The 21,214-nt window shown below is 65.3% G+C and overlaps 2 protein-coding genes across 6 annotated transcripts; one reads left to right on the forward strand and one right to left on the reverse strand.

Annotated features, from left to right (window-relative positions):
- The first annotated feature begins 1,300 nt into the window (after positions 1-1,300).
- On the forward strand, positions 1,301-14,906 carry PDE1B (phosphodiesterase 1B). Of its 5 annotated transcripts, none has more exons than XR_014186082.1 (17): positions 1,301-1,399; positions 1,966-2,104; positions 7,890-8,003; positions 8,082-8,267; positions 8,903-8,969; positions 9,622-9,738; positions 9,836-9,976; positions 10,334-10,434; positions 11,134-11,259; positions 11,346-11,447; positions 11,537-11,657; positions 11,731-11,812; positions 11,904-12,030; positions 12,679-12,815; positions 13,011-13,115; positions 13,193-14,484; positions 14,563-14,906. XR_014186082.1 is itself a non-coding variant. In XM_082073471.1 (16 exons), the coding sequence occupies exons 2-15, from the start codon at positions 1,971-1,973 to the stop codon at positions 13,097-13,099; spliced, it is 1,644 nt and encodes a 547-aa protein (XP_081929597.1). In that variant the 5' UTR covers positions 1,301-1,399; positions 1,966-1,970; the 3' UTR covers positions 13,100-13,115; positions 13,193-14,906. The 5 variants fall into 5 exon arrangements, 3 of the variants coding, with proteins under 3 accessions (XP_081929597.1, XP_081929598.1, XP_081929599.1); XR_014186083.1 differs by having other exon boundaries at positions 13,193-14,416; positions 14,495-14,906; XM_082073471.1 differs by having other exon boundaries at positions 13,193-14,906.
- Positions 14,907-15,077: 171 nt separating this feature from the next.
- On the reverse strand, positions 15,078-21,210 carry PPP1R1A (protein phosphatase 1 regulatory inhibitor subunit 1A). The gene is made up of 7 exons (XM_082073497.1): positions 21,064-21,210; positions 18,015-18,075; positions 17,495-17,532; positions 17,351-17,414; positions 16,565-16,732; positions 16,392-16,486; positions 15,078-15,650 (listed from the first exon to the last, which is right to left on the reverse strand). The coding sequence occupies exons 1-6, from the start codon at positions 21,142-21,144 to the stop codon at positions 16,392-16,394; spliced, it is 507 nt and encodes a 168-aa protein (XP_081929623.1). The 5' UTR covers positions 21,145-21,210; the 3' UTR covers positions 15,078-15,650.
- Between the last annotated feature and the right edge of the window lie 4 nt (positions 21,211-21,214).

Consider the following 21,214-nt stretch of genomic DNA (forward strand, 5'->3'; position numbering starts at 1 on the left):
GCACCCATGGGTGCCAGCGAGCAAAGGTGACCTGGTGGCAGGTGGGGACATGGCAAAGCCACCAGGTGCAGTGGGTCAAGGCGGGGGGTGACACCCCGAAATGGGGGGGTCCCACCTGTTCCCCCCCCGCGCTGCGGCCGTGGGTGCTGCGCACACCCCCGCCGTTACATAAAGGCTGATTAATAGTATTAATTAGCGCGGGGGCTGCGGATCGGCGCGTGCCGGGGGAGGCGATGCGGGGGCTGCCAAACCCCCCCATCGCTGGGACCCCTCCCCAGGGCTCTGGCACCCCCAAATCCCCCCCTGTGTGTGCCCAGAGCCCCCCAGGCCTTTGGTTCCATCCTTGGTTTCCTAATGGGACATGAACGGGATGGGGGGCACAGAGGGGGGTGACAAGGGGACTGTGGGGCTCCCACCCCCCCGGTGTGTGTCCCCCCCCCAGCTCAGGGGGGTGATGTCCTAATAGGCCCAGCAGCCCGCTGGGTTTATGTAGGTCCTACAATAATTTGGGGGCTGCTGCTGCCCCGAGTCCAGCAGGAGGTGACAGTCAATGGTGTCACCATAGGGGTCTTGGTACCCCCCAGAGGTCCTGGGGTGCCCCCCTATAGCCCCATAGGGGTCTTGGGTACCCCCTGAGCGTCCTGGGGTGCCCCCCTATAGCCCCATAGGGGTCTTGGGCACTCCCCAGGGGTCCTCGGGTACTCCCCATAGCCCCATGGGGGTCTTGGGTACCCTCCAGGGGTCCTGGGGTACCCCCCCATAGCCCCATAGGGGTCCTAGGTACCCCTCAGGGGTCCTGGGGTACCCCCCCATAGCCCCCTGGGGGTCCTAGGTACCCCTCAGGGGTCCTGGGGTACCCCACATAGCCCCATAGGGGTCTTGGGGCACCCTCTACAGGAGCCCTGGGGGTCCTGAGGGACCTTCTCCCCCCATAGGGGTTTTGGGGTACCCCCCAGGAGTCCTGGGGTACCTGCAACCCCCAGCTCCACATGGGTCCTGGGGTCCTCCCCATAACCCCATGGGGCCCTGGGTACCCCCAAAGGGGTCCTGGGGACCTTTCCCCCCATAGCCCTTACGGGGGTCCCGGACACGCTCCCCACGGCGGGTCCCGGGGCATCTCCCCGCCCTCCCCACAGCCCCGTGGGGGTCCCGCCCCCCCCGCCCGGTGCCGGTGCCGAGCGGGGCTGGGCGGACCCCGGTTCCCGGCCCCCGCCCCCGGCTCCCCCCGCCCCTCCCCGCCCTCCCGCCGGTGCCGGCTCGGGGAAAGTTGCGACGGAGCCCGGGCGGCGGAGACGGAGCCGGCGGCACCGGGAGCACCGGCACCGGCTGCACCGGGACACGGCAGCACCGAGCGCGGCGGTACCGGCAGCACCGGCGCTTCCCGGCCGAGCATCCTCGGGTAGGAGCGCGCAGCATCCCCGGTCCCGCCCGCCGCACGCCGCTGCTCCCCATCCCGGTTCTCCCCATTCTCCCTTCCCGGTGCTCCCCATCCCGGTTCTCCCCATTCTCCCTTCCCGGTGCTCTCCCCCCGGTTCTCCCGCTCCCGGTGTCCCCCACCTCCGCTTCCCCCATCCCCGCTTCTCCCCATTCTCGCTTCTCCGCATCCCGGTTCCCCACCTCCCGCTTCTCCCCATCCCCGGCGCCCCCCAACCCCTTGTTCTCACCCTCCCGGTGTCCCCCCACCTTCGTTTCTCCCCATCCCGCTTCTCCCCATCCCCGCTGCCCCCACCCCCGGTTCTCCCTCCCCGGTGCCCCCCACCGCCGCTCCCACCCCCGGTGCCCGGGATCCATCTTAGCTCCGTCTCCCGGGCCGGTGCCGCCTGCGCAGCCGCCGGGTACCGGGCGGCGAAAGAAGCGGGGTGGCGGGGGGGGGGTGCGCCGGGAGGCCCCTCCCGGGGCTGCGGGGCGGGACCGGCGGCTGCTCGGGACCCGGTTCCCCGGGGCTGAGGCCGCGTTCCCCGGTAGGGGCCATGGAGCCGCCGCGGAGCCTCCCGGGGCTGCAGCCCGAGCGTGAGGGGCCGGACCCGGCCGGCGGCTGCTGCCCCTCCCCGCTGGAGATCAAGTCCGCCCCCAGCAAGAAGATTTGGGTCAAGCTCCGAGCGCTGTGAGTGACCCCCCCAAAAAAAAACCTGCCCCCCCCCCCCCGAACCGGGAGCTGCACCCCCAAAATGGGACTCACCACCCCCAAACCGGGAACAACCACCCCCAAGCAGGGACCCCAAACCCTTAAAGCAGGAGCCCCCACCCCCAAACTGGGAGCTGCACCCCCAAACTGGGAATGACCTCCCCCAAGCAGGGACCCCAAACCCTTAAAGCAGGAGCCCCCACCCCCAAACTGGGAGCTGCACCCCCAAACTGGGAATGACCTCCCCCAAGCAGGGACCCCAAACCCTCAAAGGAGGAACCCTGGACCCCCAAATGGGGACCCTCCACCCCTAAAGAGGGACCCTCAGGTGGAGAAGCCCCCACCGCTAAATGAGGACCCTCCACCCCTAAATGGGGACCCCCTACCCTGAACTGGGAGCTGCACCCCCAAAATGAGACCCACCACCTCCAAACTGGGACCTGCACTCCCAAACTGGGACACCCAAACCACGAACCCTCACCCCAAACTGGGACCCCATCCCCAAAATGGGACCCTTAAATGGGGGACCCCCACTCCTGTACTGGGACCCCCAAACTGGACCCTTGAGCCCACCTATCACCCCCCATCAAACCCCCTGTCACCCCCTTTGGGGACCCCCCCCAACCTTCTCTAAGAGCCCCCAGTGACCCCCACATTGCGCTCCCCCCCGGGACTTTCAGCTGCCCCTGGGGACCCCCCCAATGCAGCACCCATTGCACCCCCTCAGGCTGGGGCCACCCATGACCCTGGGGTGACTTTGGGGGTGCCAGGGGCTCCCCCAACCCCGGGTGGGGGGACATTGGGTGCTCCCCTCCTCTCCGGGGGGGCTGTTGGTGCCCCCCCCGTGTGCAGTTGTGCTCACGAGTGCGTGTGCCCCCTCGCCGCCCCACGGCACGTGCGGGTCCTCGTGCGGCGTGGGCGTGCACGGGGCGTGCACGGGGGTGCACGTGGCGCCCCGCGAAGGTGCACGAGGGGACACGGGGACAAGGACGGGGCCGCGTTGCACGTTTGCTGGTGAGCTGAGTGTGTTTCACGTGTGCCCAAGGCCGCTCGGGGCGTGAAACGTTGGTGCCGGAGTTCTCAGGACGTGCGTGCAAAGCCTGAGTGTGCAACCGGCTGCGCACGTTGCTGGGAGCGTGCAAATGTGTGCGTGGGGACCAGGAGTTTGGCCCACGTGTGTGCACACGTGCTCTGTGCACACCCAGGTGTGCCCAGGGGGTGATTGTGCACCTGTGGGAGCAGGTCAGTGTGTCGGAACGCACCTGAGCGTGCGTGGAAAAGCGTGTGCACACCTGAGCGTGCACAGAAACACGTGTGCAGCCCCACGGGCACACCCGAGTGAGCACGGGAATGCGTGCGCGCGTGCACACGCGCACCTGAGCGTGCACGGAGCACGTGTGCACAGGAACGCGTGTGCAGCCACGTGCACACCTGAGTGTGCATGAGAAACACATGGGCACATACCTGTGCACACCTGAGTGGGCGTGGATCACGTGTGCACGTGCACAGCTGAGCGTGCATGGTGCACATGTGCACGGGAACACAGGCACAGCCGTGTGCACACCCGAGTGCGCACACGAGACACGTGGGCACATGCACGTGCACACCTGAGCATGCATGGGGTGCATGTGCACGGGAACACGTGTGCATGTGCACGTGCACACCTGAGCGTGCATGGTGCACATGTGCACGGGAACATGTGCACAGCCATGTGCACACCTGAGCGTGCACAGGAGACACATGGGCAAGTGCACGTGCACACCTGAGCATGCATGGAGTGCGTGTGCACGGGAACGTGTGCACGTGCATACCTGAGCGTGCATGGAGTGCATGTGCATGGGAACACGTGTGCACATGCACATGCACACCTGAGCATTCATGGAGTGCATATGCACGGGAACACGTGTGCACGTGCACACCTGAGCGTGCATGGAGCAGATGTGCATGGGAACACGTGCACGTGCACACCTGAGCGTGCATGGTGCACATGTGCACGGGAACACGTGTGCACGTGCACACCTGAGCATTCATGGAGTGCATGTGCACGGGAACGTGTGCACGTGCATACCTGAGCGTGCATGGAGTGCATGTGCATGGGAACACATGTGCACATGCACATGCACACCTGAGCATTCATGGAGTGCATATGCACGGGAACACGTGTGCACGTGCACACCTGAGCGTGCATGGAGCAGATGTGCATGGGAACACGTGCACGTGCACACCTGAGCGTGCATGGTGCACATGTGCACGGGAACACGTGTGCACGTGCACACCTGAGCATTCATGGAGTGCATGTGCACGGGAACACGTGCACGTGCACACCTGAGCGTGCATGGAGCAGATGTGCATGGGAACACGTGCACGTGCACACCTGAGCGTGCATGGAGCAGATGTGCATGGGAACACGTGCACGTGCACACCTGAGCGTGCATGGTGCACATGTGCACGGGAACACGCGTGCATGTGCCTGTGCACACCTGAGCAGGTATGGAGCACAGGTGCCCGGGAACACGTGTGCACGCACGTGCACACCTGAGCGTGCACGGAGCACGTGTGCACGGGGGCCCGGGCCGTGGCCCGGGGGGGCAGCAGCGCGCGGGGCCGTGGGTGGTGACAGGCAGCCCGTGGGGACCGTGGGCGCGGGTGGCACCTGCCTGGCAGCGTGACGCAGCCGGGGGGCGGCTGTCCCTTGTCCCCACGCTCCATGCGGGGGTCCCAGCACCAGCTGTGACAAGCCAGTGACACAAAGGTGCCACTGAGGGTGGGGGTCCCCAGGACGGGTGTCCCTGAGAGTGTGTGTCCCCAGGGATGGGTGGCGGGCATGGGAAGGTGACAATTGCCTTCCCAAGGTCACATTCCCCCGGAGCTTCGTGCGGGCTCTGAATGTGACGTCTTGTGGACCCCCCACCGTCCCCCTCGCTGGCAACTGTCACCGTCACCTTGGCTGGGGACGCGGTGGCCCCCACCCACCAAACCGGGTCCGGTCGCTGTGCTGGGACAAGGCCACCAGCCACCACCTTGGGGACCTGGGGACGTTTTCAGGGCGCGAGTTCAGTAATTAACGTTAATTGCAATCAGAGGGCAGGAAACCCTGCAGGAGCCGCTGCCAGCGCCCCGTGTCCCCAGCCATGGGGACTTTGTCCCCTGCTGGAGAAATGGGGGGGTCCCCCTGTCCCTGCTTGTCACCAGGAGCCCTGTCCCTGTCCCCACACGGTCCCACGGCCCCGCTGGCCCCTCCTGGGGGATCACGGCACTGTCCCCTCCCAGGGACTGTCCCCTGGGTTGGGGACAAGTGCCAGCACCTCCTGGGTCACTGCCGGTCACATCCTGCTCGTGGGGTTTGGAGCTGCCGCTAGGGGACAAGGGACAAGGGACACGGCATCTCAGCCGGTGACCCGCAGGCTTGGGCTGGTCCCCAAGGAGCCAGCGTGGTGGGGACACTGTGACACTGGTGGGGACACTGTGACCCTCCCGTTATGCCGTGCCTCAGTTTCCCCAAGGGGCCGGGCTGGTGGGGACAAGGTGGCAGGTGGGGACATGCATGGCTTGTGTCACCCACACTGGGGACACTGTGACCGGCGTGACGTCCCCACTGCTGGGACACGGGATGACAGGGACACCGTGTCCCACCGCTGGGGTTGGCCGTGGGAACGGCATGGGGGGGTGGTGGCCTGTGTCCCCATCCCCTGAGACTGTCACCATGTGCTGTCACCCTCCCTATGGCCACGTTTTGGGGGGACCTGGAGGTGTCCCCAGAGTGAGGGCCGGGCTGGCGGTGTCACAGGAAACTGCTGATGGTGGGGACAGGTGCCACCGGCCTTGGGGACAGTGTGCATAGGGGACCGCTGGGGACCTGGTGGTCCCTGCTGGGGACCCACTGGGTGCTGGTGGCACCAATGGGGACCATTGGGGACCGGTGGGGACGTGGCAGGTGGCAGTGGCGGTGACAGCGAGGCCTCTGGGAGGGGACAGGGTGGCTGGTGTCCCCTGCCACCATGTCCCCAACACCGCGTCCCTCGCCCCAATCTGGGGGGAGCTGGCAGAGCGCTGGGGGGGCTGTGACAGCGTGTGACAACGTGTGCCAGCCCGTGCCAGCCTGCGTGCGAGCGGGAGACACGGCTGCGGGGGTGGCGCGTCCCCAGCCCCCGGGCGACAGATGGGATTCCACCCCCCCCCCGACAGACAGACGGACACACAGACAGATGGGTGGGGGCGGGCGGCTGCTCGCACACGCGTGTGCAGGCGTGTGTCAGACGGGAGGGCTGGGGGAGAGGCGGGTGCAGGTGTGTGTGTGTGTGTGTGTGCAAATGTGCGTGTGCACACGTGCAAGTGTGTGTAAGTGCACACGCGTGTGTGTGTATTTGTGTGCAAATGTGCATGTGCACAGATGTGCAAGTGTGCGCACGTGTGTGTGCATATGCAAGTGTGCATGTGTGTGCATGTGTATGTATGTATGTGCAAGTGCACATGTGTGTGTGCATGCATGTGTGTGCATTTGTGTGCAAGTGTGCATGTGCATATATGTGCAAGTGTGCATACTTGTATGTGAATGTGCACGCATGTGTGTGCAAGTGTGCATACCTGTATGTGTATGTGTGTGTGTGCATGCGTGTGCAACTGTGCATGGGCACGTATGTGCAAGTGTGCACACGTGTATGTGCATATGCAAGTGTGTATGTATGTGTGTGCATGTGTTTGCATGTGCGTGCAAGTGCATGTATGTGCAAGTGCACATGTGTGTGTGCATGCATGTGTGTGCATTTGTGTGCGTGTGCACATATGTGCAAGTGTGCAAGTGTGCATACGTGTATGTGCATGCATGTGTGTGCAAGTGTGCATACGTGTATGTGCATGCGTGTGCAACTGTGCATGGGCACATATGTGCAAGTGTGCACACATGTATGTGCATATGCAAGTGTGCATGTGTTTGCATGTGAGTGCAAGTGCATGTATGTGCAAGGGCACGTGTGTGTATGTGCATGCATGTGTGTGCATGCGTGTGCAAGTGTGCATGTGCACATATGTGCAAGTGTGTATGTGTGTATGTGCATGTGCATGCGTGTTCAAGTGTGCATACTTGCATGTGAATGTGCACGCATGTGTGTGCAAGTGTGTGTGCGCATGTGTGTGCGACTGTGCATGGGCACATATGTGCAAGTGTGCACACGTGTGTGTGTATGTATGTGTGTGCATGTGTATGTATGTGTGTGCATGTGCATGTATGTGCAAGTGTGCATGTGTGTGTGCACAAGTGTGTTTATATGTGCACGTGTGTGTGTATGTGCAAGTGGACACGTGCATGTCTGTGCATGCACGTGCAAGTGTGCACGTCTGTGTCTGTGCACGTGTGTGCGCGTGCATGTGTGTGTTCACGTGCACGTGTGTGTGCCCACGGTGTGTTCACGTGTGTGTGCGTGCGGGTGTGCACACATGCAACAAGCGCCAGGACCAGAGGAAACGGCCTCACGTTGCACCAGGGGAGGCTGAGGGGGCAAATTTGGGGTGATTTGTGCCCCAAAGGGCTGTGCGGCATTGAACAGGCTGCCCAGGGCGGTGCTGGTGTCACCATCCCTGGGGGGGCGAACAGGTGACACTCTTGGGGACATTTTAGTGCCAGCGTTGGGTGAACGCTTGGACTCGATCTTGAGGGTCCTTTCAAACCCCGATGGCTCTCTGACCCCATGGGTGCCCCCGGTGGGGACTCATCCTGCCGCTGGCCGCTTGGGGACCCCCCAAACTGTCCCCTTTGTCCCCCCCCCAGGCTGCGGTTCATGGTGAAGCAGCTGGAGACGGGCGAGGTGAACGTGGAGGAGCTGCGCAGGAACCTGGAGTACGCGGCCTCGCTGCTCGAGGCCGTTTGCATCGACGAGACCAGGTGTGGCCGCGTGGTGACACCGAGGTGGCACCGAGGTGACCATGACCCTGCCCTGACGCCACCCCCCCCGTCCCGCAGGCAGATGCTGGACACGGAGGACGAGCTGCGGGCCATGGGCTCGGACGCCGCCGTCCCCTCCGAGGTGCGGGACTGGCTGGCGGCCACCTTCACCCAGCAGGCGCGCGCCAAGGGCCGCCGCGCCGAGGAGAAACCCAAGTTCCGCAGCATCGTCCACGCCGTCCAGGCCGGGATCTTCGTGGAGAGGTGGGTGCTGGGGGGGCGGGGAGGGCGTGGGAGGGTGGTCACGGAGTCACAGGGGTTGGAAGGGACCTTGGGAATCATCTGTTCTGGAGCAGGGACACCCAGATGAGGTTCCACAGGAACCAGGCGGGTTGGAATGTCTGCACAGAAGGAGACTCCACAACCCCCTGGGCAGCCTGGGCCAGGCTCTGCCACCCTCACCACGAACAAGTTTCTGCTCAGATTTAAGCGGAACCTCCTGTGTTCCAGTTTGCACCCATTGCCCCTTGTCCTGTCACTGGTTGTCACCCAGAAGAGCCTGGCTCCATCCTCCTGACACTCCCCCTTTCCATATTGATCCCCATTAATTAATCACCCCTCAGTCTCCACTTCTCCAGCTCCAGCGCCCCAGCTCCCTCAGCCTTTCCCCACACTGCAGATGCTCCACTCCATCATCTTCATGGCTCTCACCCTTTACATATTTATAATTAGGTGGCCTGTGGCTCCAGGGGTTGTCCCCAGCGGGGTCCCCAAGCACCTGGGGTGGCCCCAGTGCCCAGATGTGTCTCCTGCCCCCAGGGTTTGTCCCCTGGCACCCAAGGTCTGTCCCTGAGCACCCAGGTGGATCCCCCAGCACCCACATCCGCTGTCTCTTGCAGGATGTTTCGCCGGACGTACACGGCCGTGGGGCCCAGCTACTCCACCTCCGTCCTCAACTGCCTGAAGGTACCTTGGGGTGTGGGGGGCACCCAGTTACCCCAGGGATGCTGCCCCGGGGTGTGCGGGGCACCCCAATTCCCCCCGCCCCGGGATGCTCCCCTGGCCTGGCACATCCACTCCATAGGATGTGGCACAGGTTGTCCATGGGAGATGGCACCCAGTGTGCTGGGCATCACCTGGGGTCACTGGGCTTCGCTGGGCTTTGCTGGGCATCACTGGGCTTTGCTGGGTGTCACTGGGAATCACTGGGCTTTGCTGGGCTTCACTGTGGTTTGCTGGTCTTTATTGGGCTTTGCTGGGATTCACTGGGCTTCACTGGGAATCACTGGGCTTTGCTGGGTGTCACTGGGAATCACTGGGCTTCACTGCGGTTTGCTGATCTTTATTGGGCTTCATTGGGCATCACTGGTCTTTGCTGGTCTTTGCTGGTCTTTGCTGGTCTTTGCTGGTCTTTGCTGGTCTTTGCTGGTCTTTGCTGGTCTTTACTGGGCTTCACTGGGCATCACTGATCTTTGCTGGGCATCGCTGGATATCACTGGGCATCACTGGGCTTTGCTGGGCTTTGCTGGGCTTCACCGGGCACGGCTGGGTGTCCCCGGGTGTCCCCGGGTGTCCCCAGGCCCTGTGCCAATACCCCCGTGTCCCCCCACCCCTCCAGAGCCTCGACCTTTGGTGCTTCGACGTCTTCACGCTGAATCGGGTGACGGACGATCACTCCCTGCGCACCATCGTCTTCGAGCTCTTCACCCGACACAACCTCAACAGCCGCTTCAAGGTGCGTCTGCGCGCACCCGTGGGTGCCCGTGCCCACCCGTGGGTGCCGCGGGGCCCGGTGCCGGGTGCACGGGTGCAGCCGTGTGCCTGCGCCGCAGATCCCCACCGTCTTCCTGACCACGCTGCTGGACGCGCTGGAGACCGGCTACGGCAAGTACCGCAACCCCTACCACAACCAGGTCCACGCCGCCGATGTCACCCAGACCGTCCACTGCTTCCTGCTGCGCACCGGGATGCTGGTACGGGGACTTTTGGGGGCCCCAAGGGGATATTTGGGGGTCCCACAGGGACACCGGGATGTCCCGGGTAGTGTCTGGGCCCAGTGATGCTTGTTGCCATGGAGACAGCACCATGGAGCAACGGCGCTGTTGTCATGACGATGTCACCAGGATGATGGGGTGACCCCAGCTTGGGGGGATGTGTGTCCACGTCCTGGTGTCCCCGTCACGTCACATGCGTGGCCGTGCACACGTGTGGTCACACGCTGTCGTGCAAACACCTGCATGTTGAGCATCCCACACCCTGCGCCCCGTGTCCCTCGTGGGGTGTCACTGGGGCGCCTGGTGACCGTCCCCGTGCCACCTGCGTCCCCCCAGCACTACCTGACGGAGATCGAGGTCCTGGCCACCATCTTCGCTGCCGCCATCCACGACTACGAGCACACGGGCACCACCAACAGCTTCCACATCCAGACCAAGTGAGGGCGGGGGCACCGCGCGGGTGGCATGGGTGACATGGCGTGGCACGGGTGGCACGGCATGGCACGGTGCAGGTGACATGGCACGGCACGGGCAGGGCTGGGGAGCTGGCGTGGCGACATGTGGGACACTGTGAGGTGTGGAAGGTGGCACCCTGGGGACACCCAGTGTCACTGTTATGGCTGGGACGCAGATGCGCTGGCAGCTTGGGGACACTCAGCGCCACCTGTGCAGCCAGGAGACGTGTGTGCCAGCACCCTGGGGACACTCGGTGCCACCAATAACAGCCAGGATACAGGTGTGCTGGCACCCTGGGGACACCCAGGCCATTGATACAGATGTGCTGGCACCCTGGGGACACCCAGGCCATTGATACAGCTGTGGTGCAGATGTGACGGCACCCTGGGGACACCCAGGCCATTGATACAGCTGTGATGCAGATGTGCCAACACCCTGGGGACACTCAGGCCATTGATACAGATGTGCCAGCACCCTGGGGACACTCAGGCCATTGATACAGATGTGCTGGCACCCTGGGGGCACCCATGGCCACTAATATGGCTGTGATACAGAGATGCTGGCGCCTCGGAGACACTCAGTGCCACCCCCAGCACCCTGGGGACATCCCTCTCCCCACGGGGAGGGGTCTCAGCTTCCCTGCCACCACACCGGGGTCCCACTGTCCCCTGTGTCCCCAGGTCGGACTGCGCCATCCTCTACAACGACCGCTCGGTGCTGGAGAACCACCACATCAGCGCCGTGTTCCGCATGATGCAGGACGACGAGATGAACATCTTCGTCAACCTCACCAAGGATGAGTTCGCGTAAGGTCCCCGTCCTTGTCCCCGGCGCTGTCCCCGGCGGGGACACCGGACCCTGATGGCATTTCCCCCCCGTCCCTGGGGCGCAGGGAGCTGCGGGCGCTGGTGATCGAGATGGTCCTGGCCACCGACATGTCCTGCCACTTCCAGCAGGTCAAGTCCATGAAGACGTCGCTGCAGCAGCTGGAGCGGTGAGTGCGGGTTGGGGAGAAGTCCCCAGCGTGGGGGACATGATGTGGCTTTTGGGGGACAAATCTCAGCAGCGGGGTCCCCTCCGCAGGATCGACAAGTCCAAGGTGCTGTCGCTGCTGCTGCACGCGGCCGATATCAGCCACCCCACCAAGCAGTGGGCCGTGCACAGCCGCTGGACCAAGGCGCTGATGGAGGAGTTCTTCAGGCAGGTAGGGTCCCCACGGCCCTGGGGACACGGGGACAACCCCTTGGGGACACATCTCCCTCGCTTCGCCTCCCCAGGGGGACAAGGAGGCCGAGCTGGGGCTGCCCTTCTCGCCGCTCTGCGACCGCACTTCAACGCTGGTGGCCCAGTCGCAGATCGGTGAGTGTCCCCAGCCTGTCCCCAGCCAGGGCGCGTCCCCGTGGCCGCCGTGTCCCCTCCCCATGGCCGCCGTGTCCCTTCCCCGCCGCAGGCTTCATCGACTTCATCGTGGAACCCACCTTCTCGGTGCTGACCGACGTAGCCGAGAAGCTGGTGCTGCCCCTCGCCGAGGACGGCACCAAGTCCAAGGGCAACCCGGCGGCCACCCAGCCGCCCAGGTCGGCCACCCCCCTGCCTCAGTTTCCCCTTCTTGTTTTGGGCACGGGGAGGTGGTGGTGGTGGCTTTCCCCGTCCCCAGCTGTCCCCATCTCCAACTGTCACCATGCCCAACTGTCCCCATCCCCGGCTGTCCCCATCTCCAACTGTCACCATGCCCAACTGTCCCCATCCCCGGCTGTCCCCATCTCCAACTGTCACCATGCCCAACTGTCCCCATCCCCGGCTGTCCCCATCTCCAACTGTCACCATGCCCAACTGTCCCCATCCCTGGCTATCCCTGTCCCCAGCTGTCCCCATCCTACGCTGTCCCTGTCCCCAGCTGTGCCCATCCCCATGTGTGTCCCCATCCCCATGTGTGTCCCCATCCCCATGTGTGTCCCCATCCTCATGTGTGTCCCCATCCCCAGCTGTCCCCGTCCCCAACTGTCCCCATGCCCAACTGTCCCCATCCCTGGCTATCCCTGTCCCCAGCTGTCCCCGTCCCCGGCTGTCCCCATCCTAGGCTGTCCCCGTCCCCGGCCGTCCCCATCCCCAACTGTCACCATGCCCGGCTGTCCCCATCCCTTGCTGTCCCTGTCCCCAACTGTCCCCGTCCCCGACTGTCCCCGTCCCAGCTGTGCCTGTCCCATCCGCCCCTGTCCCCGCAGCTCGCAGTGGCGGCAGCCGTCCCTGGATGAGCACCTGGAGCTGGGGGACATCAAATCCGACCTGGCCGGGTTCCGCTCCACCTGGACCAAGTACATCCAGGAGAACAAGCAGAAGTGGAAGGAGCGGGCGGCCAGCGGTAGGTGACGGCCACCACGGCCACCGCGTCCCCCGGCGAGGGGACAGGGAGCATCGTGGGGACACCTGAGGCTGTGCCAAGCGTCTCTGGGTGGGGAGCACGGGGTGGGTGACACTTGGACTTGTGGGGTGGGTGGGATGACTTGGGAGGGGGTCTCAGTGTTCTCAGTGACTCCGCACCCCGTGTCCCCCCCAGGCATCACCAACCAGGCGTCCATCGAGGAGCTGTCACCCTGCGAGGAACCACCGGCCACCAGAAACAACCAGAACGGGGACGTGGAATAACAGCGGGAGCAGCCAGGTGGGCGCTGGGGGGACAACCCGGCCGGGGGGGCTGCGTTGGTGGCCCGGCTGTGACTGTCCCCACCGCCACAACAGGTTCTCGTCCGGCCGAGTGACGCCGTCTCGCCCACTGTGTCCGACGCCATCGAGTTCAGCACCATTCGCGGGGAGGGAGGATTCGGGCCGGTGCCACCAGCACCCCCGGGGTCGGTCCCCCCGGTCCCCCCCAGCCCGGCCACCTCCGGCCACCTGTGCCAAACCTGGGGCCACTGGTGACGGTGACACCGACCCTCTCGCTGTCACACCAGTGGCTTCCCGGCCCCCCACGCTGGGTTTTGCCCTTATGATTTTCTACAAAAGCTGCTTCCCACCCCATGGCGGGGTGGGGACGATGGCGGTGGCCCTGGGGACAGCAGGTGACAGAGGAGCCATGTGGGGTGTGTCACCATGAGGGCCACCGTTGTCCCCTCTGTGCCTGCTGGGTCAGTGCGGCCACACCGTGGTGGGTGTCCCCAAATGTCCCTAAATGTCCCCATCCTGCCCTATGCTCCTGGAGCATCCCTGTCCCCTGATGTGTGTCTGTGGGGCCCGTCCCCATGTCCCCCCAGGGTCCTGCCCCACATGGTGTGGGTGAGGTGGGGGGTGATGGGGCAGCGGTGGGGGGGCAGGATCGGGCCCAGAGGTGACAGCGCCAGCCCCAGTGTCCCCAGGGCTGTGCCAGCCCCTCCTGGCCCCGCTGTGTCTCCAGCATCTCCGGCTCCAGCGTGCGCCCCAGATCCCCCCCCGGCTTCCTCCGGCTCGAGCATCCTCCTGCATCCCCGTGTCCCTTGAGCATCCTCTTCCATTCCGGCTCTGGTGTCCCTCGAGCATCCTCCAGCATCCCCGTGTGTCTCGAGCATCCTCCGGCATCCTCCGGCATTCTGGTGTATCTCGAGCATCCTCCAGCATCTCGGTTCTGGTGTGCTTCAAGCATCCTCTGGCATCCTGGTTCCAGTGTGTCTTGAGCATCTTCCAACATCCCAGTTCTGGCATGCCTTGAGCATCCTTGAGCATCCTCCGGCATCCTGGTTTGCCTCAAGCATCCTCCAGCATCCCGGCTCCAGTGTATCTTGAGCATCCTCCAGCATCGCAGTGTGCCTCAAGCATCCTCGAGTATCCTCTGGCATCCTGGTGTATCTTGAGCATCCTCAGGTGTCCTCCAGCATCCTGGTTTGCCTCGAGCATCCTCCAGCATCCCAGCTCTGGTGTGCCTCGAGCATCCTTGAGTATCCTCTGGCATTCTGGTGTGCATCGAGTATCCTCCGGTGTCCTGGTTCCAGTGTGCCTTGAGCATCCTCCAGCATCCCAGTGTATCTCGAGCATCCTTGAGCATCCTCCAGCATCCCGGTGTATCTCGAGCATCCTTGAGCATCCTCCAGCATCCTGGTGTATCTTGAGCATCCTCCTGCATCCCGGTGCATCTCAAGCATCCTCCTGCATCCCAGGGTATCTCAAGCATCCTCAAGCATCCTCCAGCATCCTGGTGTATCTCGAGCATCCTTGAGCATCCTCAAGCATCCTCCAGCATCCTGGTGCATCTCGAGCATCCTCCTGCATCCCAGGGTATCTTGAGCATCCTCTGGCATCCTGGTTCCAGTGTGGCCAGAGCATCCTTGAGCATCCTCCCGCATCCCATGTGCCTTGAGCATCCTCCAGCTCCGCCCCCCCCCGCCGTGCCCCTCCCCCATTTCCCCCCTTCCCACTGGCACAGCTCCACCCACACACGCATGTGAAACGAAGCGCCGCCGCTAACGAGCAATTAATAAACCATCCACCACCACCCCCCCGGCTCCTGCGCCCTTGGCCTGGGAGCTGGGGGGTGACGGGGGGGCCAGGACCCCTCCCATGGGGACAGAGTGGCTGACACAGCTGGATGGGACCCCAGGGTGGGTTCAGAGCTTGGGGGGGTCCTGCACCCCCCATGTGAAGGCAAAGAGGAGGCGGGGCGGGGGGGGGAAGGGATCCCTTTAATACCAACTGAGGCGGGGGGGGGTCCCTGCGCCCCCCACGTGTCACACGTGCGCTGCGTCCATGCGAATCCCACGTGCAAAGTGTGTTCCCCCCCGTGTCCGTGGGTGCAAACACCCTGGGGTGCGTGTGTCTGTGTGTCCCCCCCTCGGCCCCAGGTACATGCACGTGCACCCCCCCCCCCAACACACGCGTGCACAAGAACCCGTGTGCGTGCACACGCGTGTGCGACTCCCCAGGGCGGGGTGGGGGGTGACAGTGCGGTGGCCCTGGGGACACCCTGGGGGTGGCAGTGATGCGGCGGGGGCGGGGAGGGGCCACCAGGGGGTGCTGCGCGGTGTCGCCAGCGTCACCCGCCCTGGGTCGCGGGGGGGTGAGGGGACATGGGCACAGCCGTTGTCCCCAAAGTGCCCCCCGGGGGGGGACCTGCCCGTGGCAGTAAAAAATAACCCTCCGGGAGCCCCAAAGCGGCGGCGGAATCTTAGAAAACAGGTAAAAAAGTCCCCGGGACGTCCAGCTCCTGCGCGGCCTCGGCGCTGCGGTGGCCCTGGGGACAGAGGGGACATCGTGGAGGGGACGGGGACCCCGGCAAAGCCAGCGCCGTGTCCCCAGTGCCAGCATCACCCTGTGACGCTGTCCCCCTCCCCGCTGTGGGGACCAGGGTACCCCCAGTGCCCCAGGACGGTGTCCCAGTGACCCCCGCAGGGCCCCAGTACCCCCCAGTTTCCCCCCAGTATCCCAGTGCAGTATCCCAGTAGCACCCCCCATGCCCCAGTACTGCTCCCATTGCCCCAATACCACCCCAGTACAGTGCCCCCGTACCCCCCCAGTGTCCCAGTACAGTATCCCAGTACCCCCCCAGCATCCCAATACACCCCCCAGTGTCCCAGTACAGCTCCCATTGCCCCAATACCACCCCAGTGTCCCAGTACAGTGTCCCAGTATCCCCCCAGCATCCCAGTGCACCCCCAGCATCCCAGTACAGTATCCCAATACCCCTCCCAGCATCCCAGTATACCCCCCAGTGTCCCAGTACAGTATCCCAGTACAGTGTCCCAGTACCCCCCCAGCATCCCAGTACACCTCCCAGTGTCTCAGTACAGTATCCCAGTACACCCCCCAGTATCCCAGTAGAGTATCCCAGTACAGTATCCCCGTACCCCACCCAGTGTCCCAGTAGAGTGTCCCAGTACCGCCGCAGTGTCCCAGTACAGGGTCCCAGTACCCCCCAGTGCCCCAGTCACTGTCCCAGTGCCCCCCAGCACCCCCCAGCACCCCAGTTACGCACCTACTGGCTGCTGCCCGCGCCCTGCCCGGCACTGTCCCTCGGTGCTATATGGGTGTCCCCGTCCCCCGGGCTCTGCCGCCCGTCCCCGTGGGTCCCTGTGGACACCAGCGTGTCACCTCAGTGTCCCCAACCCACAGCTCGGGGTGACCGGGGGGGTGACACGGGTCACTCACGCTGGCCGGGGCCGGGGCCACCCTCGTGTGTGGCCAGCGGGCAGGTGCCACCGGGGCTGTGGCTGTGCTCGGTGTCACCGTGGTGGCAGCAGCCGGTGGCAGCGGCCGCCTCCTCGTCCTCGTCCTGCGCCTGCTTGCACAGGTGATGCTCCACCATCATCTGCAGCTCTGCGGGGGCGCGGGGACAGCGTGACCGTCCCCACGCTCCCGGGGACAGCGGGGGCCTCGTGTCCCCTCCGCTGGCATTTGCCATGTGCCCGTGGCTGGGTGGCTCCAAGGGCAGCGCCAAGGGGGTGACATCCAAGCCACCCGTCCCCTGTGTCACCCAGGGGACTGTCCCCCCCATTGCCAAGGTGGTGACATCCCAAGGTGGTGACATCCCACCTGTCCCGTGTGGCACCCAGGGGACTGTCCCCCCCTATTGCCAAGGTGGTGACATCCCAAGGTGGTGACATCCAACCCACCTGTCCCCTGTGTCACCCAGGGGACTCTCCCCCCCCATTGCCAAGGTGGTGACATCCCAAGGTGGTGACATCCAACCCACCTGTCCCCCCATTGCCCAGGTGGTGACATCCCAAGGTGGTGACATCCAACCCACCTGTCCCCTGTGTCACCCAGGGGACTGTCCCCCCCATTGCCAAGGTGCTGACAACCCAAGGTGGTGACATCCAACCCACCTGTCCCCCCATTGCCCAGGTGGTGACACCTCAAGGTGGTGACATCCCAAGGTGGTGACATCCCACCTGTCCCCTGTGTCACCCAGGGGACTGTCCCCTCCCCCAGTACCTTTCATGGTGGGGGTGGTGCGGGAAACCTTCTTCCTCTGCCTGGGTGACATGGCCAGACCTGACTGCGAGGGACATGGGGGTGTCAGTGGCGGGGGTTTGGGGACACCCCATGGACCCCCCACCCCCCCATGGTGACACCCACCTTCAGCAGGGGGTTGGGCAGCCGGTCCTCATCGATTTCTGGGGGGAGACAGAAGGTGACAGGTCAGCGCTCAGCTCCATCCTGCCCCCCCCGCCATGAATCCAGCCCCTCCGTGTCACCCTCTGTCACCCGTGGGTGCTCAGGGGGGGCAGGGGACTGTGACACAGCTGCCATGCCCTGTCCCCAAAGGCCACATGCCGGGTGTGGGGTCAATGACCGAGCAGCTCTTAAATGTCACAGCTGGTGTCCCCTGCTCCCTGTGCCAGCGGGGGTGGCCCCGTCCCAGTGTCCCCTGCGCGGGGGGTGACACGAGCAGCTGCTCCCCCCGCAGATGGATTGGCTGAGCCCCAGGGCCCGATCCTGCAGCAGGGACAGCAGGGGAGGAGGGGACATGGGGACAGTCCCAGGGTGGGGGACACGGTGACACCCGCTGCAACCCAAGTGCCCTGAGCGTCACATACGGGGGACCCTGAGTTTCACATCGGGGGGTTCCCGGGGGGTGACACACGCAAGGACCCACCTGGGGACGACTGATCGCTGCTCAGGACCAGGTTGGCCGGAGTCGGTCGGCGCCTTCGGATCTTGGTGGGGACAGCAGAGAGTCGGGACCCACAGCTGCACCCCGAACCCCACAGCACCCCCCCCGATGGCTTTGTCCCCAGGGCGGTGGTGGCCCCCAAGGGACAGGGGACAGCAGCCAGGCCCTGAGTGTCGCAGCTCCCGTGGCTGGACACACGTGTCTTTTAAATCAACATTTCCCGACCAGCCCTAATGAGAGACGGGTGCTAATTATACCCCGGCCCCAGGAAGCGCCTGGCGACACCGGTGCGGTGACATTGGCGCGGTGACATCGGTGCGGTGACACCGCAGGGACCTGCCCTTCCTTTATGGACACAGTGTCCTTGCCCAAGGTCACCTGGAGCATCTTGTGCTGCTCCTGCCCCACATTCCACCCCCACTTGGTGACTTCGGTGGGGGGGGTTGTGGCCCTAATAGAGGACTTGGTGGCCGTGCCGGGTGGCAGCGGTGACACCGCACCCCGCGTCCCCTTTCCCCGCTGACCCACTAACTGAGTTTGCTCTGCAAACACCGATTTCCCGGCGAGGATTCCCTAATGAGGCAGGCTGCCTAATGAGATGCTAATGAGATGCTAATGAGGCGGGCACGCGGAGGACGCCCCCACTCCCCCCCTCCGACCTCCCCCCCCGGGCGAATCTTCTCCGTGTCGGCCCCGTTGCCATAGAAACCCGCGATCGGGGTTTTAAACGGAGATTAGAGGGAACCGGGAATTGCCGGGAATTGCCGGGAATTGCCGGGAAACGCCCTCCCCCCCCCCACTCAGGGACCCCCCGTCGCTCCGGGGTCGGGGTCCAACCACCCCCCCACAAGCCCAAAGATGGGGCTGGGAGGGGTCGCGCCCCCCCGCCGGGGTTGGGGCTGGTCCTGGTGTCCCCGGTGACGTGTCCTGGGGACACCAGAGCCACCCCCGGGTGTGGGGCAGGGCTGTGTCCGCAGGGACAGGGTGGGCGACATCGGTGTCACCCGCTCAAGGTCACCCAGGCGGGGTTGAGCTGTGTTTGCTCCGCTGCTCCAGACCGGGCCGGGGACCCAGGCGTCCGGGCGGCTCCCGCCTTGACTCCCTAGGGGGGGATGCTCTGGTCCTTCCTCCATCCCTGCATCCCTGCATCCCTGCATCCCTCCATCCCTGCATCCCTGCATCCCTCCATCCCTGCATCCTCCCCTCCATCCCTGCATCCTCCCCTCCATCCCCCCCCAGCTCGGCCGGGCCATCTCGCTCTCCTGCCGCCGCTATTTTTAGATCAATCTCCACCATCGATTAAGAAAGTGCCACGGCCAAGAGCATCAGGAACCCGGCGGCCCGCGGTGGGGGGAGCGCCGCTGGGGGGGCCGCTCCCCTGGGCCTGGGGGGTCATCCGGGGGGAGCTGGGATGGGCACAGGAGCGGGACTAGAACGGGACTGGGACCAGAATGGGATGGGGGACCTGAATGGGGTTGGGGATCAGAGTGGGATGGGTGAAGCTCATCTCTCAGCATGATGGAGAAAACACCCCCCGCCGAGTGTCCCCCCCCCAGCCTTGGGGACACGCTGTGCTCAGGGTGGACTTGGGGACTTGGGCAGGGACACAGGACTAAGCCCTGGGCCAGGCCTGGCACCCATGGGTGACAGCAGGATGGGTGGGTGGATGTGCACAGCAGACGGGGGCCAAGGAGCTGCGGGACCTCTGGGGACATGGGGGACCCATGGGGACAAGGTCCTTCTAGAAGGTGGGGCTGGATGGGCTTGGGGACAACCCTGCAGGACATAGGGGTGACACAGCCAAGCCCTTCACCAGTGTGAGGGGGACCCACATCAGCTCTTCCCCTGCGGGGACACCCCAAACCAGGGGAAATGTAAACACAGGGAGGGGACATCAGCATTGTCACCTGCCACCAGGGCCCTGTCACACTGCCAAGGGCTCCAACAGGTGCCGAGATGCAGCTGGAGGGGGGAAACTGAGGCAGGGACAGGCAGGTGACACCCCAGGGCAGGGTCACGCCGAGCACCCCATATCCCGGCTGGGACGGGAGGTGGCACATGGGTACCCCCGCTCCCCACTGCAGCCTCGGTGGGTGCCGGGGGTCCTGCACCCACCACCCAGCAGCCCCCCCCCGGCTCTCCTGGGGGGGCCGCGCTGCAAATGAGCCGTGTGTCGGCCCCAGATGGTGCGTGGCCGTATTTAGCGACAGCGAGATGCTCGCCAGCGGGCGGCCCCCGCTCGCCCCCGCGCCGCTGGCAACAGGGGCTGCTCGCCCGGGAGCCACCCAGCTGCTGGGGACCCCCATTCTGGGGGGGACACACACAGCCGGGACCCCCCAACTCCTCACCATCCTTGTAGAGCTTCCCACACTTGGTGACAACAGGGAGTGGGGGGTGGTCCCCTGCAGCCCCCAGAGTTGGGGGGCAGAGCGGGATGGGGGTGATGCGGGCGGGGGGGGGTCGCAGGGACCCGGGGGTGCCCCTGGTTGTCCCTGGGCGGCTCTGCCGTGTCCCTTGGCCAGGCCATAGTGTCCCCGCTGCTATTCTGGGATCCCCTCCAGCAGGAGCAGGGGTTGAGCAAGGGCTGGAGGGACCTGGGGGCGCCGGGGGGGGCTGTAACCAAACACCCCCCCCCGGGACACCCCCGCGGTGTCGTGCTGAGCCAGCACATGGCCCTGGCACTGTCACCTCGGTCCCCACGGCCACCACGGGGCCAGGCAGCCCCCAGCCCACGGGGGGTGGCACTGGGGGTGTCCCCAACACCGCTGGGGGGTGAACACACCTGCTCGCCCCCGGGTGGGTCCCCCCCACGCCACCACCGCCCCCGTGTCACCCAGCGCCCCGTCCCCCACGCCCGGGGGTGTCACCACCGCCCCGACTCCGCCGCGGTCGCACCGGGCGCCCCGTGTCCCCCCCGCCGTGCCCGCAGCCTCCCGCACCGGCCCCGGCAGGAGCAGGCGGGTCCCCCCAGCCCCGGTGCGTCCCCGGTGCGTCCCCGGTGTGTCCCCCCCGCCGTGCCCGGTGTCCCCACCTGCTCGGCCGCCTCCGGGTCCAGATGCGGCTCCAGCAGCGGCACCGTGAACTGGATCTTGCGGGGGCTGTTGGGCTCCATGACGGGCGGCGGCTCCGGCGGCTCCGGCGGCTCCGGCGGCTCCGGCGCTCCCGGCCCTGCCCGCCCCGCC

The sequence above is a fragment of the Streptopelia decaocto genome (assembly GCF_964273445.1).
Source record: "Streptopelia decaocto genome assembly, chromosome: 27".
In the NCBI taxonomy this organism is placed as follows: Eukaryota; Metazoa; Chordata; class Aves; order Columbiformes; family Columbidae; genus Streptopelia; species Streptopelia decaocto.

Bases quoted from the DNA above. Each gene is read 5' to 3' on its own strand.
- PDE1B (XM_082073471.1), top strand. From the start codon at position 1,971: ATGGAGCCGCCGCGGAGCCTCCCGGGGCTGCAGCCCGAGCGTGAGGGG. The intron at 2,105-7,889 runs GTGAGTGACCCC...TCCCCCCCCCAG, and splicing joins TGGGTCAAGCTCCGAGCGCT to GCTGCGGTTCATGGTGAAGC. The intron at 11,260-11,345 runs GTAAGGTCCCCG...CCTGGGGCGCAG, and splicing joins CTCACCAAGGATGAGTTCGC to GGAGCTGCGGGCGCTGGTGA.
- PPP1R1A (XM_082073497.1), bottom strand. From the start codon at position 21,144: ATGGAGCCCAACAGCCCCCGCAAGATCCAGTTCACGGTGCCGCTGCTG. The intron at 18,076-21,063 runs GTGGGGACACCG...GTCCCCACCAAG, and splicing joins ACCCGGAGGCGGCCGAGCAG to ATCCGAAGGCGCCGACCGAC. The intron at 17,533-18,014 runs GTGGGTCCTTGC...GTCTCCCCCCAG, and splicing joins CAGCGATCAGTCGTCCCCAG to AAATCGATGAGGACCGGCTG.